The sequence below is a fragment of the Ailuropoda melanoleuca genome, chromosome 5 (assembly GCF_002007445.2).
Source record: "Ailuropoda melanoleuca isolate Jingjing chromosome 5, ASM200744v2, whole genome shotgun sequence".
NCBI classification, from domain to species: domain Eukaryota; kingdom Metazoa; phylum Chordata; class Mammalia; order Carnivora; family Ursidae; genus Ailuropoda; species Ailuropoda melanoleuca.
The window spans coordinates 15,375,025-15,394,137 of NC_048222.1; the positions used below are offsets into that span (position 1 = coordinate 15,375,025).

The 19,113-nt window shown below is 39.2% G+C and overlaps 1 protein-coding gene across 1 annotated transcript in view; it reads right to left on the reverse strand.

The window, feature by feature from the left end:
* SYCP2L (synaptonemal complex protein 2 like) overlaps positions 1-19,113 on the reverse strand; it is a 116,303-nt gene that overhangs the window by 802 nt on the left and 96,388 nt on the right. The window contains exons 25-27 of the mRNA XM_034660321.1: positions 15,553-15,652; positions 15,389-15,447; positions 6,541-6,600 (exon numbers count right to left, since the gene is read on the reverse strand). Coding sequence (XP_034516212.1) covers positions 6,576-6,600; positions 15,389-15,447; positions 15,553-15,652 — 184 coding nt within the window. The 3' untranslated portion in view covers positions 6,541-6,575. The remainder of the gene's footprint in view (positions 1-6,540; positions 6,601-15,388; positions 15,448-15,552; positions 15,653-19,113) is intronic.

The window sequence follows — 19,113 nt, forward strand, 5'->3', positions numbered from 1 at the left end:
AGGAGTCTGCTTGGGATGCTCTCTCTCCCTCTGCTCCTCCCCCTGCACACATGTGCGCTCTTCCTCTCCCAAATAAATGAACTCCTTAAAAAAGAGGCTTAATGTGCTGCTTTGAAGATGTGCCTGCTATCTCTCGATAGTCGAACACAGCAGGTTATTTTTTCTTCTATTGTTGGATTAAAGACAGGTATTTCTTGGGTGGAATACTAGAGGCAGTGGCTGGGCTGGCTTTTGGGGCCATGCTGTCTGAAAACTGCGTGTTGTTAATAACCAGACTGGGACTGAGCCCCGTTCGAGCCTCATAAAACAAGAGGTAGAGAAGAGCTGATACCCAGGAGGGAATAGATGCTCCCAGCGTAATGCAAACCCTTGGTTGCACGCTCATCGTAAAGCATGGCAGGCAGAACCACCTGTGCAATTGAAGTTATTCCTTTTTTTTTCCTCCCCCTCTGTTCAGCACATGTAATTTGATTCAGGCTTGACAGAATTACTAGATACTCATTCAACATCTGTTCTCCCTTTCCTATTTACAGAACCCCCCTTTTTGAGAAGACAGTAACGGTCAAATTCTCCCCATATTCCCTTTCCACTATGGAAAGCCTCGTGACCCCGTGCAGGTCAGTAAGGTGGAGACAAATGTCTGTTGGTTTGGGCTTCCATGGAAACTGTTTTATTAATTTAGAAAAAAAGGAAGCCGAAGGGCGATTCTGCTGGCACACATCTGTTACCTTTCACCCGTCCCCTCTTCCGACCTGGACTGTAGAAGAGATTCCAGAAGAGAACAATCACTATAAAGCCCAAAGCCATGTGAATGATGGCTGAGCAGAAAGCTCAAAGGACCTGGTCTCTGATGGCCCCTGAATGCTACCGCATCACCAGCCCTGGGCAGCATACCTCCCGACATACCTCCCCTCTGGGTGCTGCTGACAGGGGGACATAAAACCCTGATTGGGTTTGCTACTGAGCCTGATTCCTGTTACATGTGACCAACTGGAACACGTACATTTAATTCACATGTGATCCAATTCTCCATTAGGGCTGGGAATTAGGCTAATATTCTTAACCCAGATTAGTCTTTTTTTTCTATATCCTCTTTTCGTACTATTTTGATTTGAAGATTTGCTATTTTTGTTTTCCCAAAATAGTAATTTTTTTCCTGGGGTGCCTGGGTGGCTCAGTCAGTTAAGTGTCTGCCTTCAGCTCAGGTCATGATCTCGGGGTCCTGGGATCGAGCCCCATGTCAGGCTCCCTGCTCAGCGGGGAGTCTGCTTCTCCCACTCCCTCTGCTCCTCCCCTCTGCTCATGCTCTTTCAAATAAATAAAATCTTTTTTAAAAAATAGTAATTTTTTCTTCATAATGAAAGTAATTCAAGATGTATGTAAAAGGATATTCACTACAGAGTTATTTGTAATAATAATTTAAAATAACCTGGATGGGCATCACTAGGGCATCAAATGTATAAGTGATAGCATGTCCATAAACTATAATATTTTACAGTTAATTAAAAAAAAGTAGATCCATATTATTGACTTGGAAAGGAATTTTATTGCTCAGAGAACAAAAATAAGCCCAATATTTAGTCTAACATTTGTGTTACTTAAAAATATACATATGTATCCTTACACAGACATTTGTATACGTTCTTCTATACGCATTGGCAAAGTGTCTGGAAGATTATGAACCAAACTGTAAAGAGGGAGTTACCTCTGGATTACAGATAAGGAGGAGGGTTAGGGAAAGTGGAAAAAAATTAACTCTTTATAAATGTTATGCTGTTTAAATTTATTTTTAAATTTTAAATTTATTTTTTTATTCCACAAAAGCATTTCATAGCTTGGACTAAATTCTAAAAATATAGAAGTAGCCTAAGATAAGAAGATTCACCTAAAATGTCACCACACAGAAATAACCACAGTTGACATTTGGGTGAGTATCTTCTAGAATCTAGACCTCTCACTGTGTATACGTGTATGTATATACACACAAACTCTCTTTTGTAATACCGCCTTCCCTGGTCAACTCCTTCCCCTCCTCTTCTGAGGGCTTCATCTCCTTGCCTTATTTTAACACATTTCAACAGCCCAAGGATTTTGTCCTGGCATCTGTCTCTACACACCGTGCCTAAGTGAACTCAGTCTTATGTTCAGCCCTCTGCCATAAGTCTTAGTCTCAAATATCCCTTGCCAACTCCATTCCGATGCTGAAATCACACATCGAATATATGTTCCAAATTAGGCTTTTAATATCTATCCACAACCTCCCCTTTCCCCTACCAGCTAAACCAGACCTTTCCCTATCTCATTAAGCGACACGAATCTGCCCCAGGTTGCTCAAACCCCAACCCTGGAAGTTGTCCTTCACCATTCCCACTACACAATTTATCAGCAACCCTTCCTTCCCCCTCTCTGCTGCCCACATCATCCCATCCCCCACCCCCAACACATACACAGAGGGCCTTAAAAGTCGTTCTTTACTATGACAACGTTCACTGCCACTGGAAGAAAATCCTTCCACAGCCCATAATGTGACCGCCACACACACAGCATACCCACCCCCCAACCTCATCCTATACCATTCTGGCCTCACTCCTGTTGTCTGGCCTTCACAGACTTTCTAGAACATATGAAGCTGCTTATGGCCTCGGACACTGGTCTTGGCCATTCCCTCTGAAATACCCTTCCCTGCTCTCCCACCCTTCAAGTTTTAGCTCAAATGTCACTTCCTTAGAGAGGTTTACTAGATTCTCCTTTCACAGCATCAGCCTCTGTCATCACACATTTTTCCTTCTTGCCACTTACCACTAGCGTGAATTCTCATTTCTTTACTCTTCACTGTCTGTCTGTCCTACGAAAGCATACTCCCTATGCGGTCAAGGACCTCTTGGGTATCGTTCCGGCCCCAGCATCGCAGACAGTACCTGGCACCTTATAGACTCAGCAGTTTAAGTGAATGAACACAGACAGCTAAAACATATTCTGTTCTATTCCAAACTCTGCGGTCCTCAGGAGTCCCAGTGGGAGTGAAGCAAAATGAATCAGCCAGAGCATGAACGCACCATGGTGTGGCCCAAGCCAGCTTTATCATCAAAATTAAAACAAATGGAGTCATGTGGTATACGATGCTTGGGCAACAAGCTTTTACTTTCTACTTACCGTTAAATGTCTTCCCGAGTCAATTAATCTAACCTCATCATTCTTTTTAATGGCGATGTGGCGTATGATGTAAATCCATCAATCTATTTAACCAAGCTCTAGCTGGGCATTCAGGCAATTTCCAACATTTCCTTACTAGAATTGTTTGTAATACACACCACTGTACATATCTTTGCACCATCCAATTTAATCTTTAAGATGCTTTCCTAGAAGTGGAATTGCTGGGTGAAAACCGCAAGACACAACTTTAGACACTGGAGTTCTTAAATCACCCACTTCAATGACTCTCAAATAAAATGAAGCAAAATACATGTGGTGCTTTTTTTTAAACAACACTATACTCTAAGGTACGTGGAATTGTATTCTCATGAACATGTATTTGGACACGGTCTACCTAGAGAATCTGCTTTAGCCCTCTAAACTGAAGAAAATTTCAAGTTGGTAGTTGTATAAAAAGCCCCATTATTAAATACTGTGGGAATTAACAAAATATTCAAAGAACCCAATTGAGCTGTCTCTACAGAGACCGTATCCAAGAACGGAATAGTTGGTGGTTGTTCAACACATTCCATATTTATTTACTCTGTGGGACTCACAACACTGCCAGAAAGCTTACAGAGTGGTAGCCCCGTGAGCTGCTGGACCTTCCAGGGAAGCATTAGGACTCACAGTAACAATTCCACAGACATCTTCCTTTAAAAATCTCTCCAAATCAATCCCATCCTGTCTCCAAGCCCTCTCTTCCTTAATAACTGCTAAAAGGCAGCCATTATTACCCACATTCTCACCCAATGATGCCTATACCTCTCATCTGCTCTAGCCTGCTCCCCAGTATCCTCAGCCTCTTCTTGAAAGAAGATGTCTCCCTGCCTCCTCCAACTAAAATGTGGCTGACTTCTGAGGGTACCACCTTCCCCAAATACACTGTCAATTAAAAGTTTGTTTTCCCCCCTGTTATCCTATTACTTCCTGGTCAGGTGGAGAGAAGGGTATTCTCCTTGCTCTGAACTACCAAACACAGGAACTGTTCCCTCTCCTGCAGACACTTCTCTGCTGATGTTCATACCAACCCTCTGAATTATTATCCATTATCCTGGCCCCTCTGTTCACCTGGCCCTGGTTCCCGTCAGCCTTAGTAGCAACTGAAACGCTGTCATGAAGGACCCATCTTCACACTCTGGCTTCTCACTTCTTTCACCTCCTCACTGCCTAGAGCATTTTCTTCAATTTCACCACAGCTCTGCACGCCCAGAATTTTGTCATTACAGACTTTCCGACACTGAAATCCTGATTCTCAATATCCCATTTTCTGACCACGCTTTTCAGGCCTTTCTAAGCCACCTGCTCTCCTTCCCTCACTGGCCTAACTTTTGATTCCACTGAAAATGTCAATCCATTGACACCATCTATGGATGGAATGTCTGTGTCACCTCACCCCATTCAGTTGCTGAAATTCCGCCCCCCCCCTTCCCACACCCATGTGATGTAGGAAGTAAAGCCTCGGGGAAGTAATCAGGATGAAATGAGGTCATGAGATGGAGCTTTCACAAGTGGGATTAGTGCTCTTAGAAGAGTCAGGAAAGGGCTTGCTTTCTCTGCTCTCCAATCTGTGAGAACTGACATCTTTATGGTACTGAGTCTCCCCATTGATTGGTCCTGAAATTAGTAATAATACATTTAGAGTTTCTCCATTAAGCATAATAGTGGCTTTTGGATTGAGATCTAGCATACTACAGAATTTCTGATTATGACTATTTTATGTGGGTTTATGCAAATCTAAACACAGATGCAGAATTTTTTCAATGCCTTTTGAAATATATGGAGAGAAACAATTATTTCTCTCCCTAGATTAATTAGAAATTAGTGTGTTAATGGATTCCCTAATATCAAACCATCTTTGCATTGCTGGAATAAATCTCACTTGATCATAATGTATTATTCCTTTAATAAGCTGCGAAACGATGTTTGCCAATATTTTACTTCAAATTTTGGCTTAGTTATTTTGAGTGAGAGTGTTTCATGGTTCTTTGTGCAAATCTCCTTGGATTTTGGCATTGTAATGCAGGATGCATAAGAAGAATTTGGGAATTTTCATTCTTCTGTGTTCCAGAATAGTACTAAAGTTACCCTTTAGTCCCATTTAGTCACCAGCACTGAAGTCATCCTTTGCTAAAGGACCAGAATTCCTCTCTGATACAATCTGAACCATACACATCTGCATGGTAGTTCATCAACTCTCTCTCCTTCCATGAATATCTCCCATCTATGCAGAAGTCCATTTTATTAAATTATATTTTCCTGGAAAATTGTTCATCCTTCCAAGTTCTCATCAAAACTTGGACATCCATAGACATTTGAAAGTTAGCACGTTAACAAATAAACTCTACTTCCTGCTTGACCCACATATTCCTCCCACCCCCAGGTCTTCCCCTTATCTCCCTAACTGGCAGCACCATCCATCCAACTGCTAGGAGACAGAAACCCAGGAGTCATCCTTCCTTCACCCATTACTTCCATTTGTCAGTGATTTATTAATTCTGGCCCTCAAAATGTACCTGGAATGTCCCCATTTCTCACCATCTCCAAACCCCTCCATCCAGTTAGGTTCCCCTTATCAGTTTCTCACTTCTCCAGTCAATTCTCAATATGGCAGTTAGGATGATTTTCTTAAAATATGAGTCGGATCACACTATCCTGACCCCCGATGCATTTGCTCAGAACCCACCCATATTTCCTCCACCTGTGGTATAAAATTCAAACTCCTCGATATGCTCAGTGAGGCCTTTCCCTCACTGAGAGTCAGTTATGGTCCCAGCTTCATGTCAAGAAACTGTCCTCTCAAACACCACTCTGAGCTAAGAACTTTCAGTTTTCAAACATGCCATGTTCTCCCCTCCCCGATCCTATTGTTTTAAACCATTCCTAAGTCTGTTTCCTTCCTATGCTTGAAACTCCATCTTAAATGTCGCTTCCTCAGAGAGACCTTTGATGACCATCCTACCTGAAATTAATACTTCACACCATCGCTCTCCACCAAAACGCCCCTTGTCGGTAGCCCTCAAACCCTCAAGTAAACTTGTGATTATTTTATTTCTTCACTTGTCATTTTCTGTCTTCCTCCAAGGACTTTATTTTTATTATGGCTGCAGGAACAGGTCCCTGTGTTAACCATCATATCTCCATGTTTAGCATGGGGCCCATAGCAGAGCAAGCACTCAATGATAAATATCTACCGACTGAAAAGACCAGATCCAAAAGGATAATTTCTAGGATGGGAGCTACTGTAAAAGAGAAGAAAACTTCGTGGAACATGGACAAAGTGTGAGCGTATCTTTTAGTGCCTACTTCCTCCATCCCAATTCCATCAAAGTAAACCCTTGCACCTACCTCGGGAATGCAGTAACACTGGGCTTTGGCTTTCCTCATGAAGGCTTATCTGGATTAAGCCTGGAAGAAATTAGTTCATCTCATTACATTTACATTAGACAATTTAAAAGTAAGAATATACAGATATGTACATACATACACCATAGAGCTATTTCATAGATCATTGCATTACTGGATGTTACCTGAGAAGGGTCAATAGCCCATCAGAATATTAACCTAAGCAATTAACATTTTCACTTGATTCTACTTCACGCATTTTATCTGTCAATGCTACTAGCCTACAACACAGGTAGAGGCATTTCATGACAACCATTCAAAGTATCGAAATCCCTTCCTGATGCCCCAGTTGGTTAGGTAGATTAGATAAATAAATTTAAATAAAATTAAATAAAATAAAAAAACGTATTGAATCCCTATCTCCTTGCAGCACTGTGCTAGGGCTAAAATAATCTAGTCTGAGGAATGTCCTTCTTATTCCCTAGCAGAATATGTAAAACCATCACTGATGTGCAAACGCGCCAAAAGGACGCTGGGAACCAACCAGATCCAGATACTGGATCTCAACCAAGCTCATTAGCCTAAGTCTCATAGACACTTCCAGCCTGGTGCCCAGTACGCAAGCAGCACGAGCTACAAGCACCATCATCTGCAAGCCACAGTGAGGTCTCCTTAGGTGTCTGAAAGAGGAAAGCAAAGGCAAAACCCATGGAGATGTATATTTTGGAGGAATTTTTGTTCTTTGAGGTATTCTAAATTCACACAAGGGGCCTGTTAGCAGGAGATGAAAGCAAATAGTAATTAATACCCTACAATGTAATCCATATGAACTGAAGAGATAGTTATCTACAATCTGGGGTTTAGTCAGAATAATTATCCATTTCAGAAGACTAGGGGGTATAATCTTCCCTAATTCCTAATATAGCATGGATTTATATCAGCAGTTCTTGAAGTGTAAACCTTTAGGACCCTTAAGCGACCCCTTTTCTTGGAGACCCCTCAATTTCCAAAGGTTCTGTGAATCCAGAACTATTTTGGTAATAATGGTAAGTAACACTAAGACTTCATTTGCTTTTTTCATTCTTACTCTCACACATACACAGGAGTTTTCCATTACACGATGTGTGATATCACAACAGATTGAATTCAGGAGCAGAGAGGACAAAGCAGCTACCTTCTGGGAAGCCTGACATTAAAGAGATTTGCAACAACAAAACAATGCAACACTTCTCACATGTTTGTTTTGAAAAGTCTGGTTATTTTTCATACAAATCTGTTACTTACATCAATATGTAAACTTTTTTTTTCATTAGTCGTTTTTTTATAAACCAGTCTTTTGAATATGTTCAGCCATGAGGGCAAAAGACTCATTATCATCTGAATTGTGACCTCCACATATGGTGACAAGCTTTTTAGAGAGAGAACCCAGAACAAACCCATACCAGTAAAACAAAAACTACCAAAAAAAAACCCTCCCAAACAATAAATATAAAATAAATATATGCACATACATTGACATAAAATATGTTATTGGAAATTATCCTGAGTTATTTACTTCTTTGCGTCATAAATTCAATTTTATTAATTGTTTTCACATTTTTAAAAGTATAGTTGCCACACAATGTTACATTAGTTTCAGGTGTACAACATGGTGGATTTAACAACTCTGTGCCNAGCTATGAACATTGGGGTGCATATGGCCCTTCTCTTTACTACGTCTGTATCTTTGGGGTAAACACCCAGTTGCCACACAATGTTACATTAGTTTCAGGTGTACAACATGGTGGATTTAACAACTCTGTGCATAGCTCACCGCAGTGTAGCTACCATCTGTCGCCACACGACGCTAGTACACGCCATGGACTACATTTCCCATGTTTTACCTTTCATCCCTGCGACTTATTCATTCCATAACCAGAAGCCTGTACCTCGCACTCCCCTTCACACATTTTAGCCATTCCCCCATACCTCTACCCTCTGACGACCACCAGTTTCTTGTCTGTACTTAAGAGTCTTGGGATTTATTTTCTAGATTCCACATACAAGTGAAATCATATGGTATTTGTCTTTCTCTGTCTGGCTTCTCTTAGAATACCCTCTAGGTCCATCCATGTTCTCACAAATGGGAGATTTCATTCTTCTCATGGCCGAGTAATATTCTGGTGGGTGTGTGTATTCTGGGGGATACATATGTCCCTCATATTTATCCATTCACCTACTGATGGACAGAGGCTGCTTCCATATCTTGGCTATTGTAAATAATACTGCAATAAACATAGGGGAGTGTGTATCCTTTTGAATTCGTGTTTTTGTTTTCATTACATACCCAGTAGCAGAATTTCTGGATCATATGTAGCTCTATTTTTAATTTTTTTGAGGAACCTCCACACTGTTTTCCACAGTGGCTGCCCCAGTAGACATTCCTACCAACAGTGCATGAGGGTGCCTTTTTTTGCCCCCGCATCCTTGCTAACACCTGTTTTTTGCTTTATGATACTACCCATTTTGACAAGTGTAAGGTGATATCTCATTGGATTTAGAATTGTATTTCTCTGGGGCGCCTGGGTGGCACAGCGGTTAAGCATCTGCCTTCGGCTCAGGGCGTGATCCCGGCGTTGTGGGATCGAGCCCCACATCAGGCTCCTCCACTATGAGCCTGCTTCTTCCTCTCCCACTCCCCCTACTTGTGTTCCCTCTCCTGTTGGCTGTCTCTATCTCTGTCGAATAAATAAATAAAATCTTAAAAAAAAAAAATTNTGCATGAGGGTGCCTTTTTTTGCCCCCGCATCCTTGCTAACACCTGTTTTTTGCTTTATGATACTACCCATTTTGACAAGTGTAAGGTGATATCTCATTGGATTTAGAATTGTATTTCTCTAATAATTAGTGATGTTAAACATCTTTTCATGTCTGTTGGCCGTCTGGATGTTTTCTTTGGAAAAATGTCTATTCTGGTCCTCTGCCTATATTTTAATTGGAGTATTTGGTTTTTTGGTGTGGAGTTTTAAAAGTTCTTCATATATTTTGGTGCACATTAACCTTTTATAAGGTATGTCATTTACAAATATCTTCTCCCATTCAGTAGGCTGCCTTACATTATGTTGATGGTTTCTTTTGCTGTGCCAAAACTTCATATCTTGGTGTAGTCCCAGTAGTTTATTTATGCTTTTGTTTCCCTTGTCTGAGGAGACACAGGGTGATGTCCAAGAGATTNTGCCAAAACTTCATATCTTGGTGTAGTCCCAGTAGTTTATTTATGCTTTTGTTTCCCTTGTCTGAGGAGACACAGGGTGATGTCGAAGAGATTAGAACTGCCTGTGTTTTCTTTCAGGAGTTTTATGGTTTTAGGCGTCACATTTATTTAGGTCTTCAATCCATTTTGAATTTTTTGTGTGTATGGTATAATAACGTGGTCTAGTTTTCCCAGCAGATAGTTTTTTCCCTATTGTATAGTCTTGCCTTCTTTGTCATATGAAACAACTGACCACACAAGCATGGATTTCTGGGCTCTCTCTATTCTGTTCCATTGATCTATGTGTCTATTTTTTGTGCCAGTACCATACTGTTTTGAATACTACCATTTTGTAGTATAGTTTGAAACTGGGATTGTCATACCTCCATCTTTGTTCTTTCTCAAGACTGTTTTTGCTATTCAGGGTCTTTTTTGTTTCCATATAAATTTTAGAATTATGTGTTCTAATTCCATGAAAAATGTTCTTGGTATTCTGATAAGGATTCTATTGAATCTGTAAGTTGTTTTGAGTAGTAGGGACACTTTAACAATGCTAATTCTTTCAATCCATGAGCACGTATATCTTTCCATCTGTTTTTGTCTTCAATTTTTTTCAACATTTTATAGTTTTCAGAGTACAGGTCTTTCACTTCCTTGGTTAAGTTAAATCCTAGGTCTTAATTCTTTGTGATGTAATCGTAAATGAGATTGTTCTCTTAGTGTATATAAATGTAACAGATTTCTCTATATTAATTTTATATTCTGCAATTTTACTGAATTCTTTAATAGGCTCTAATAGCTTTTTGGTGGAATCTTTAGGAATTCCTGGATATAGTACCATGTCATCTGCAAATAGTAACAATTCTACTTTTCCTCACCAGTTTGGGTACCTTTTACTTCTTTCTCTTCTGATTGCCGTGTAAGACTCCCATAACTGTGTTGAATAAAAGCAGTGAGTGTGGACACCCTTGTCTTGTTCCTGATCTTAGAGAAAACGTTCTCAGTTTTTTACCATTATGATGTTAGCTGTGGGTTTATCATATATGGCCTTTATTATGTTGAGATATGTTCCCTCTAAAACCACTCCATTGAGTTTTTTTTTTTTTTTAAGATTTTTATTTATGTATTTGACAGAGAGAGAGAGAGAGAGACAGCCAGCGAGAGAGAGAACACAGGCAGGGGGATGGGAGAGGAAGAAGCAGGCTCCCAGTGGAGGAGCCTGATGTGGGGCTCGATCCCATAACGCCAGGATCACGCCCTGAGCCGAAGGCAGACATTTAACGACTGAGCCACCCAGGCGCCCCCATTGAGAGTTTTTAATCAGTAATGGAATTGAATTTTGTCAAATACTTTTTCTGTATCTACTGAGATGATCATATGATTTTTCATCCTTCATTTTATAAATGTAGTGTATCCTGTTGATTAATTTGTGCATATGGAACCATCCTTGAACCCCTAGAGTTAATCCCGCTTGATCTTGGTGAATGATCCTTTTAATGTTCTGTTGAATGCAGTTTGTTAATATTTTGTTGAAGGTTTTTTCATCTGCATTCATCAGGGATATCAGCCTATAGTTCTCTTTTTTGATAATGTCTTTGTCTGGTTTTTGTATCACAGTAATGCTGGCCTTATAGAATGTATTCAGAAGCTTTCCTTTCTCTTCTGTCTTTTGAAAAAGTTTCAGAGCAATAGGTATTAAATCTTTTAAAAATGTTAGAAGTCACCTGTAAATCCATTTGGTCCTGGACTTCTGCTTGTTGTTGTTGTTGTTGTTTTAACATACAGTGTTATGTTCATTTCAGGTGTACAGCACAATGATTCAACAATTTCAAGATAAGTGCACTTTTTTTTTTTGAGAGAGAGAGAGTGTTTGAGGGGGGATGTGGTGGGGCAGAGAGAGAGGGAGAGAATCATAAGCAAACTTTGTGCTGAGCGTCAAGCCCAACGCAGGGCTCAATCTCATGACCCAGAGATCACGACCTGAGCTGAAATTGAAAGTTGTACACTTAACCCACCGAGCCACGCAGGCACCCCAATATGAGTGTACTTTTAAACCCCCTCGCCTATTTCACCCATCCCCTCCACCTACCTCCCCTCTAGTAACCATCGTTTTATTCTCTATAGTTAAGAGTCTGTTTCTTGGTCTCTTGTTTTTTCCCTTTGTGTGTTTTGTTTCTTAAATTCCACATATGAGGAAAATCATATGGTATTTGTCTTTCTCTGACTGCCTTATTAAAATCATATGGTATTTTTCTTTCTCTGACTGCCTTATTTTGCTTGCAGTATACGCCCTAGATCTATCCATGTTGTTGTAAATGGCAAGGTTTCATTCTTTTTTATGCTTGAATAATACTCCATTGTATACATATACCACACCTTCTTTATTCATCTATTGATGAACACTTAGGTTGCTTCCATAAAATGACTATTGTAAATAACGTGGCAATAAACATAGGGGTGCATGTATCCCTTTGAATCTGTTTTTGTATTCTTTGGGCAGATGCTCAGTAATGCAATTACTTGATCATAGGGTAGTTCTATTTTTAGGTTTTTGAGAAACCTCCATATTGTCTTCCACAGTGGCTATGCCAGTTTGCATTCTCACCAACAGTGCAAGAGGGTTTCTGTCTCTCCTCATCCTCACCAATATTTGTTGTTTCTTGTGTTTTTGATTTTGGTCATTCTGACAGGTGTGAGGTGATATCTCATTGTAGTTTTGATTTGCATTTCCCTAAGGATGAGTGATATTGAGGATCTTTTCATGTATCTACTGGCCATCTGTATGTCCTCTTCAGAAGAATGTCTATTCATGTGTCTTCTGCCCATTTTTAAACTGGATTATTTGTTTTGGGCATTGAGTTGTGTAAGTTCTTTATATATTTTGGACATTAACCCTTTATCAGATATGTCATTTGCAAATATCTTCTGCCATTCAGTAGATTATGTTTTAGTTTTGTTGGTTGTTTCCTTCACTGGGCAAAAGCTTTTTATCCTGATGAAGTCCCAATAGTTTTTGTGTTTTTTTATTTTGTTTCCCTTGTTTCAGGAGACATATCTAGAAAGATGTTATGACTGATGTCGGAGAAATTGCTGCCTGTGCTCTTTTCTAGGGTTTTTATGGTTTCAGGTCTTACATTTAGATCCTTAATCCATTTTCAGTTTATTTTTGTGTTTGATATAAGAAAGTGGTCCAGTTTCATTCTTTTGCATGTAGCTGTCCAGTTTGCCCAACACCATTTGTTGAGGACATGTCTTTTTCACTGCATATTCCTGCTTCCTTTGTCAAAGATTAATTGACCATATAATTGTGCATTACCTGGATTCCAAAACTAGAAAAAGACATGACAAAAGAAGAGAACTACAGGCCAATCTCTCTGATGAATATAGATACAACTCCTCAACTAAATATTAGCAAACATAATCCAACAATACATTTTTTAAAAAAAGCATTCATCATGATCAGGTGAGATTTATTCCTGGGATGCAATGCTGGTTTAATATTTGCAAATCAATCACTGTGATACATCACATCAATAAGAGAAAGGATAAAGACCATATGATAAGTAGATGCAAAAAAAAGTATCTGACAAAGTACAACATCCATTTATGATAAAAACAAAGTGAGATTAGAGAGAACATACGTCAACATAATAAAGGGCTTATATGAAAAACCCACAGCTAACATCATACTTAATGGGGAAGAACTGAAAGTTTTTCTCCCTAAGATCAGGACCAAGACAAGGATGTCCACTCTCACCATTATTATTTAACATAGTACTGGAAGTCCTAGCCACAGTAATCAGACAAGAGAAAGGAATAAAAGGCATCCAAATTGGTGAGGAAGAAGTGAAACTTTTACTATTTGCAAATGACATGATACTATATATAGAAAAGTCCAAAGATGCCACAAAAAAACTACTAGAACTGATAAATAAATTCAGCTAAGTTGCAGGATACAAAATTAATGTACAGAAATCTGTTGCATTTCTATACACTAATAATGAAGAAGCAGAAAGAGAAATTAAGAGAACAATCCATTCACAATTGCACCCAAAATAATAAAATACCTACAAATAAACTAACTAAAGAGGTGTAAGATCTGTACCCTGAAAACTATAAAACACTGATGAAAGAAATCAAAGATGATACAAATAGACATTCTATGTTTATGGGTTAGAAGAACAAATATTGTTAAAATATCTATACTACCCAAAGCAATCTACAGATTTAATGCAATTCCTACCAAAACACCAACAGCATTTTTCACAGAACTGGAACAAGCAATCTTAAAATTTGTATGGAATTGCAAAAGATCCTAAATAGCCTAGGCAATCTTGAAAAAGAAAAACAAAACTGGAGGCATCACAATTCTAGACTTCAAGTTACATTACAAAGCTGTAGTCATCAAAAGAGCATGGGTTTACTTACCAATTCAAGCTTGTTACTACAATTCAATTTCATTACTAGTAATTGGTCTGTTCACTATTTGTTTCTGATTCACTCTCGGAAGATTTTAATTTTCTAGGAATTAATCCATTTATTCTAGATTGTTCAGTTTGTTGGCATATTTCATTTTAAAATAAATATATATTAAAATCTCGGTCTCAATTTTTAATATGGAAAATATTCACAGATATAACCCATGAAACAAAAGCTCTTCGGGGAAACTTAGTAAATTTTCAAAGTGTTAAGAGGTCCTAATTCCAAGAAGTTTGAGAGCCTTTCACAACCAACCAGGAGCATTCAGTGACGAGGTTACGAAAGGATATCTCCTTTAATCATTTGTTGAAAGAGTTTTGGAGAATCTACTTACCTACTCTCATTATCATTAATTGTGTTAACTGGAGTAACAGAAGGATGGATAACTGAAATTTTAAACTTTCTGTTGTTTGAAATGTATGGTGTGATCAGAATAATAGCCTTCTGAAAACTAGTTGACCTAGATTTCTGTGAAAGAAGTGGATTCTGAACTGGTAGATAAAACTTTAGGCCATTACAGATTTCTATAAGGATTTTTTTTTATTGTTCAAGCAGAAACAAACAAAACAAAACAAAACACACTAGAATTTCTCCCAGAGCAGAAGCAGAGGAGTGAACGGCTCTATTCTCCATTTCCGCACTCCCTACACTCCAGAATCAGTACTCTACACAAAGGGAAGCAACAGCCTCAGGATGCACACCGAGTAATCACACTGAAAGGAATGTGTAGCAGGATAAACTCACTGGCTGTTTTACACACACACACACACACACACACACACACACACACACACACAATATATTTTACAAGACCACAATTCAGGATATATCTAAATATTTTTCTCAGTATACTCATTTTAATTTTTCTAAATATTGCTGAAAAGTAAGACAGTTTGGATCAAAAACACAGATGTTTGTAGGATTCTGATTATGCTTTTCAAAATTTATACGTCTACATTGATACCCTACACCACACTCTTTGCTCAGGGAGTGCCACGAAAGTGATTGGTTTGAAAAGATAGTAGCTTCATAGCTACTTACATGCAGCTTTACCGACATCAATCACTCATACTATAGCTAAAGCATGACTCTTATCCTTCAACTAAGATAATTCTAGAAAGAATACTTTGAAAAAAATACCTCAGCACTTGCAGATCACAGAATGATTTCAAATCATCAGACTGTTTTCCCCAAAATTCCTAAAATTGAACAGAAGTTTTAAGTAGTTAGCCGTTACTCTTCTCTGGAACAGATCCCCTTAAGTCATAGAGAATATTCCAAACGGGGCGGGAGGGTATACTTACAAGAACATCCTTCTCAAGGTGTTTCAGATCATGAATATCCTTCTCAAGATTGCTCAGCTCTTGAAGAACAAAACTGTGAAACTGCTCCAGTTTATTCAGTCTGATCAATGTAAAAAGCAACAGATTTCATTGGGATTGCTTGACTGTAACAAAAGGCAAACCTCTTATTACAAGGATACTTCTTATTCTTCTCTAGGCTTTCATTTTTTTAAATTTAAATTCAAGTTAGTTAACATATAGAGTATTATTAGTTTCAGGGGTAGAATTTAGAGATTCATCACTTGCATATTACACCCAGTGTTCATTACAAGTGCCCACCTTAACGCCCATCACCCAAGTACCGCAACCCCCAACACCCCTCCCCTCCAGCAACCCCCAGTTTGTTTCCTATAGTTAAGGATCTCTTATGGTTTTCCTCCTTCTGTTTTTATATTATTTTTCCTTCCCTTCCCCTATGTTTAACTGGTTTTTTTTTCTTAAATTCCACATGAATGAAATCCTATGGTATTTGTCTTTCTCTGACTTATTTCGGTTAGCACAATACCCTCTAGTTCCACCCACATCATTGCAAATGGCAAGATTTCATTCTTTTTGATGGCTGAGCAGTGTGTGTGTGTGTGTGTGTGTGTGTGTGTGTGTGTGTGTGTGTGTATCACATCTTTATCCATTCATCAGTCAATGGACATCTGGGCTCTGTCCATGGCTTGGCAATTGTGGACCANGTGTGTGTGTGTGTGTGTGTGTGTGTGTGTGTGTGTGTGTGTGTGTATCACATCTTTATCCATTCATCAGTCAATGGACATCTGGGCTCTGTCCATGGCTTGGCAATTGTGGACCTTGCTGCTATAAACATTGGGATGCAGGTGTCCCTTTGGATCACTACATTTGTATATTTGGGGTAAATGTCCAGTAGTGCAATCGCTGGATCGTAGGGTAGTTCTATTTTTAACTTTTTGAAGAACCTCCATACTGTTTTCCAGAGTGGCTGCACCAGTTTGCATTCCCACCAACAGTGTAAGAGGGTTCCCCTTTCTCCACATCCTCACCAACTTTTGTTTTAAGAACACCGATCTCTTCTTCCCTCCCCTCACTGCATGACCACCCTCAACCCCTGAAACTATGAAAACTTTGATTTAGGCTCTTAACAGAAGTCTGGAGGAAGCTGGTATTTCAAAATTACACTTAGAGCAAAGGAGAGAAGACTCCAGGGAAAAGGACATGGAGGCCAGACCTGGCCTAGAAGCCATTATACCACCAGTCATGGCTCCCCATCACTTCCGACCTTCCACTTGCTCCCCTCTCTCTTGCCTTAAGCTGGTCCTGAAAGCTGAAACTGGCTAATCAGCTCTGTCCTCCTCCTCATGTTGGTTCTCAAGTTTTCAACATTTGCTCTTCTGTGCTCACTAACCACACAAACTGCTTAGTTGCTTGCTTACTGTCTGCCTTCTCCATCAGGCTGAAAGTTTACAGAGGCAAGAAGCTCCCAAAGCATGTCACTGCTCTCCTGAACTTAGCACAGGACCTGGCATCTAGTGCTGCTCAGTGTGCATTTGCTGAATGAAAAATGGATGAATACATAACCTGTACAAGATAATGGAAGTTCTATAAGTCCAAAGTCCTTCATGGGCCTGTTTTGAGAATCAAATGACATTGCATGTATAAAAGTTTGAAAAAAATCATAAATCCCTATTCAGATTATATTTTCTGCCCTAAGAAACTTCCTCCTTTAGTTAAACTAACCAACCTGCCATTGTTTTCTTCCCTTCCTTCATCGACAGGCTATTCACTTCGACAAGGAACAATCTCTATAGGCACCTTCCCCACACCACTCAAACCTTTGTTTCCAAAACCTCACTACAGAAGCACTTCTGTTGTAATGGTTCTGGATTAACTCTAATCACCGCAGAACCCCATCTCCACTCACCTTTCCTAGCCTTCATATCTCATGGTCATCAGAGTGTGTTTGCATATGTGTGCATGTGTACACGTGAGTGCATAGCACTTTTTATTGTGGCTATATATATAAAACATAAAATTTACCCTTTTAACCATTTTTATGTGTACAATTCAGTGGCATTAAGTATATTCACAATGTCGTGCAACCATCACCACCATCCACTTCTAGAACTTTTCCATCATCCAAGCAGAAACTCCATACTGATTGAACAATGACTTCTTATTTACCACTCCCTCAGCCTCTGGTGATCTCTATTCTACTTTCCTTCTCTATGAATTTGCCTCTTCTAAGTACCTCATATAAATGAAATCATGCAATACTTGACCTTTTGCATCTGGCCTATTTCATTTTGCATAACGTCCTCAAAGTTCATCTGTGATGCAGCATGTGTCAATTTCATTCCTTAAGGCTGAATACCATTCCACTGCACACGTATGACACATAGCACTTACCCAGCATTTTTACATATATATCCACGCTTGCTCAGTCTTCATAATTAGATTATAAAGTTTTAAAAAATAGTGTTTTAGGATCACATCATGGTAGACCATGAAGAGGCTTAAGGAAGGCCTTACCCCATCATCTTATGAATGAAGAACTAGAAACTAGAAACTAAACCGGTTAGGTGATTATCAAACCTCACATCTGCTCAACCTTCAGGTCCTCATGACCCCAGCACAGTGGTCACAAATGTGTATGAGCGATCACTTTTTTATGAGTTTGTTTCAAAACCCCACCCTTACCTTTGTTGATGTATCTGGTTTAAAAGTTGGATTAGGCAATCTGGTGCTTGCTTTGCCTCTTTTGAGTAAAGTGGACTCCCTTTGTACCTAAGCTAAACCATAACAACAATAACAAACGATCACATTTGAATTAACCATAACTACATAAATGGAGTTTAGGCTTTGTGTAAAAAAGATGCTGCCAGCACACTATATTCATAACAGACATTACTGCTAAACAACCGTGAGGAGACACCATGCTACACTTTCTATGTATTGCCTCGGGCTCAATACCAACAAAGAACAAGACGCTAAAATAGGAAAACTTACATTCATTCTATTAAAATACATACTGAATATTATGAACAAATTTCCATTAGAAACTAGTTTACATGGCTATTGCCAAAAATATGATAAGACTTTGGAGATTTTCTAAATTAGCTAAATGAACACATCAGGGTAAGATACTTTTCTCAAATGTGCTAATAAATAACTCTTTTGAGATTTATAAACAATAGGACATAAAAGAAGGGAACCGAAAAGCTTCCAAAGTTCATCTTGCAGACAAGATTTTGGGACAGCCTACACGTGCACTGCTCAGCTCTACTCAGATTCACCACCACTCAGCTGACCATCTACCCAAAGCCCATGTCCATCTTTGTCCTGGACACCTCTCTCATCCACATGGTCCCCCTCTCTTCCCTGCCTGTTGTTATGACCAAATCATTGCTTCCTGGTATTTCCATTGTCTGAGAATGGTCTCAATGAAACCAAAGCATGAGTCTGATTTCCATATAGATCCATCCTGTCCTACTGTAGCAAGTGGACATGGAACAGCTGCCTTATAATACAAACCACAATTCACAAAGGCACTGCAATCAG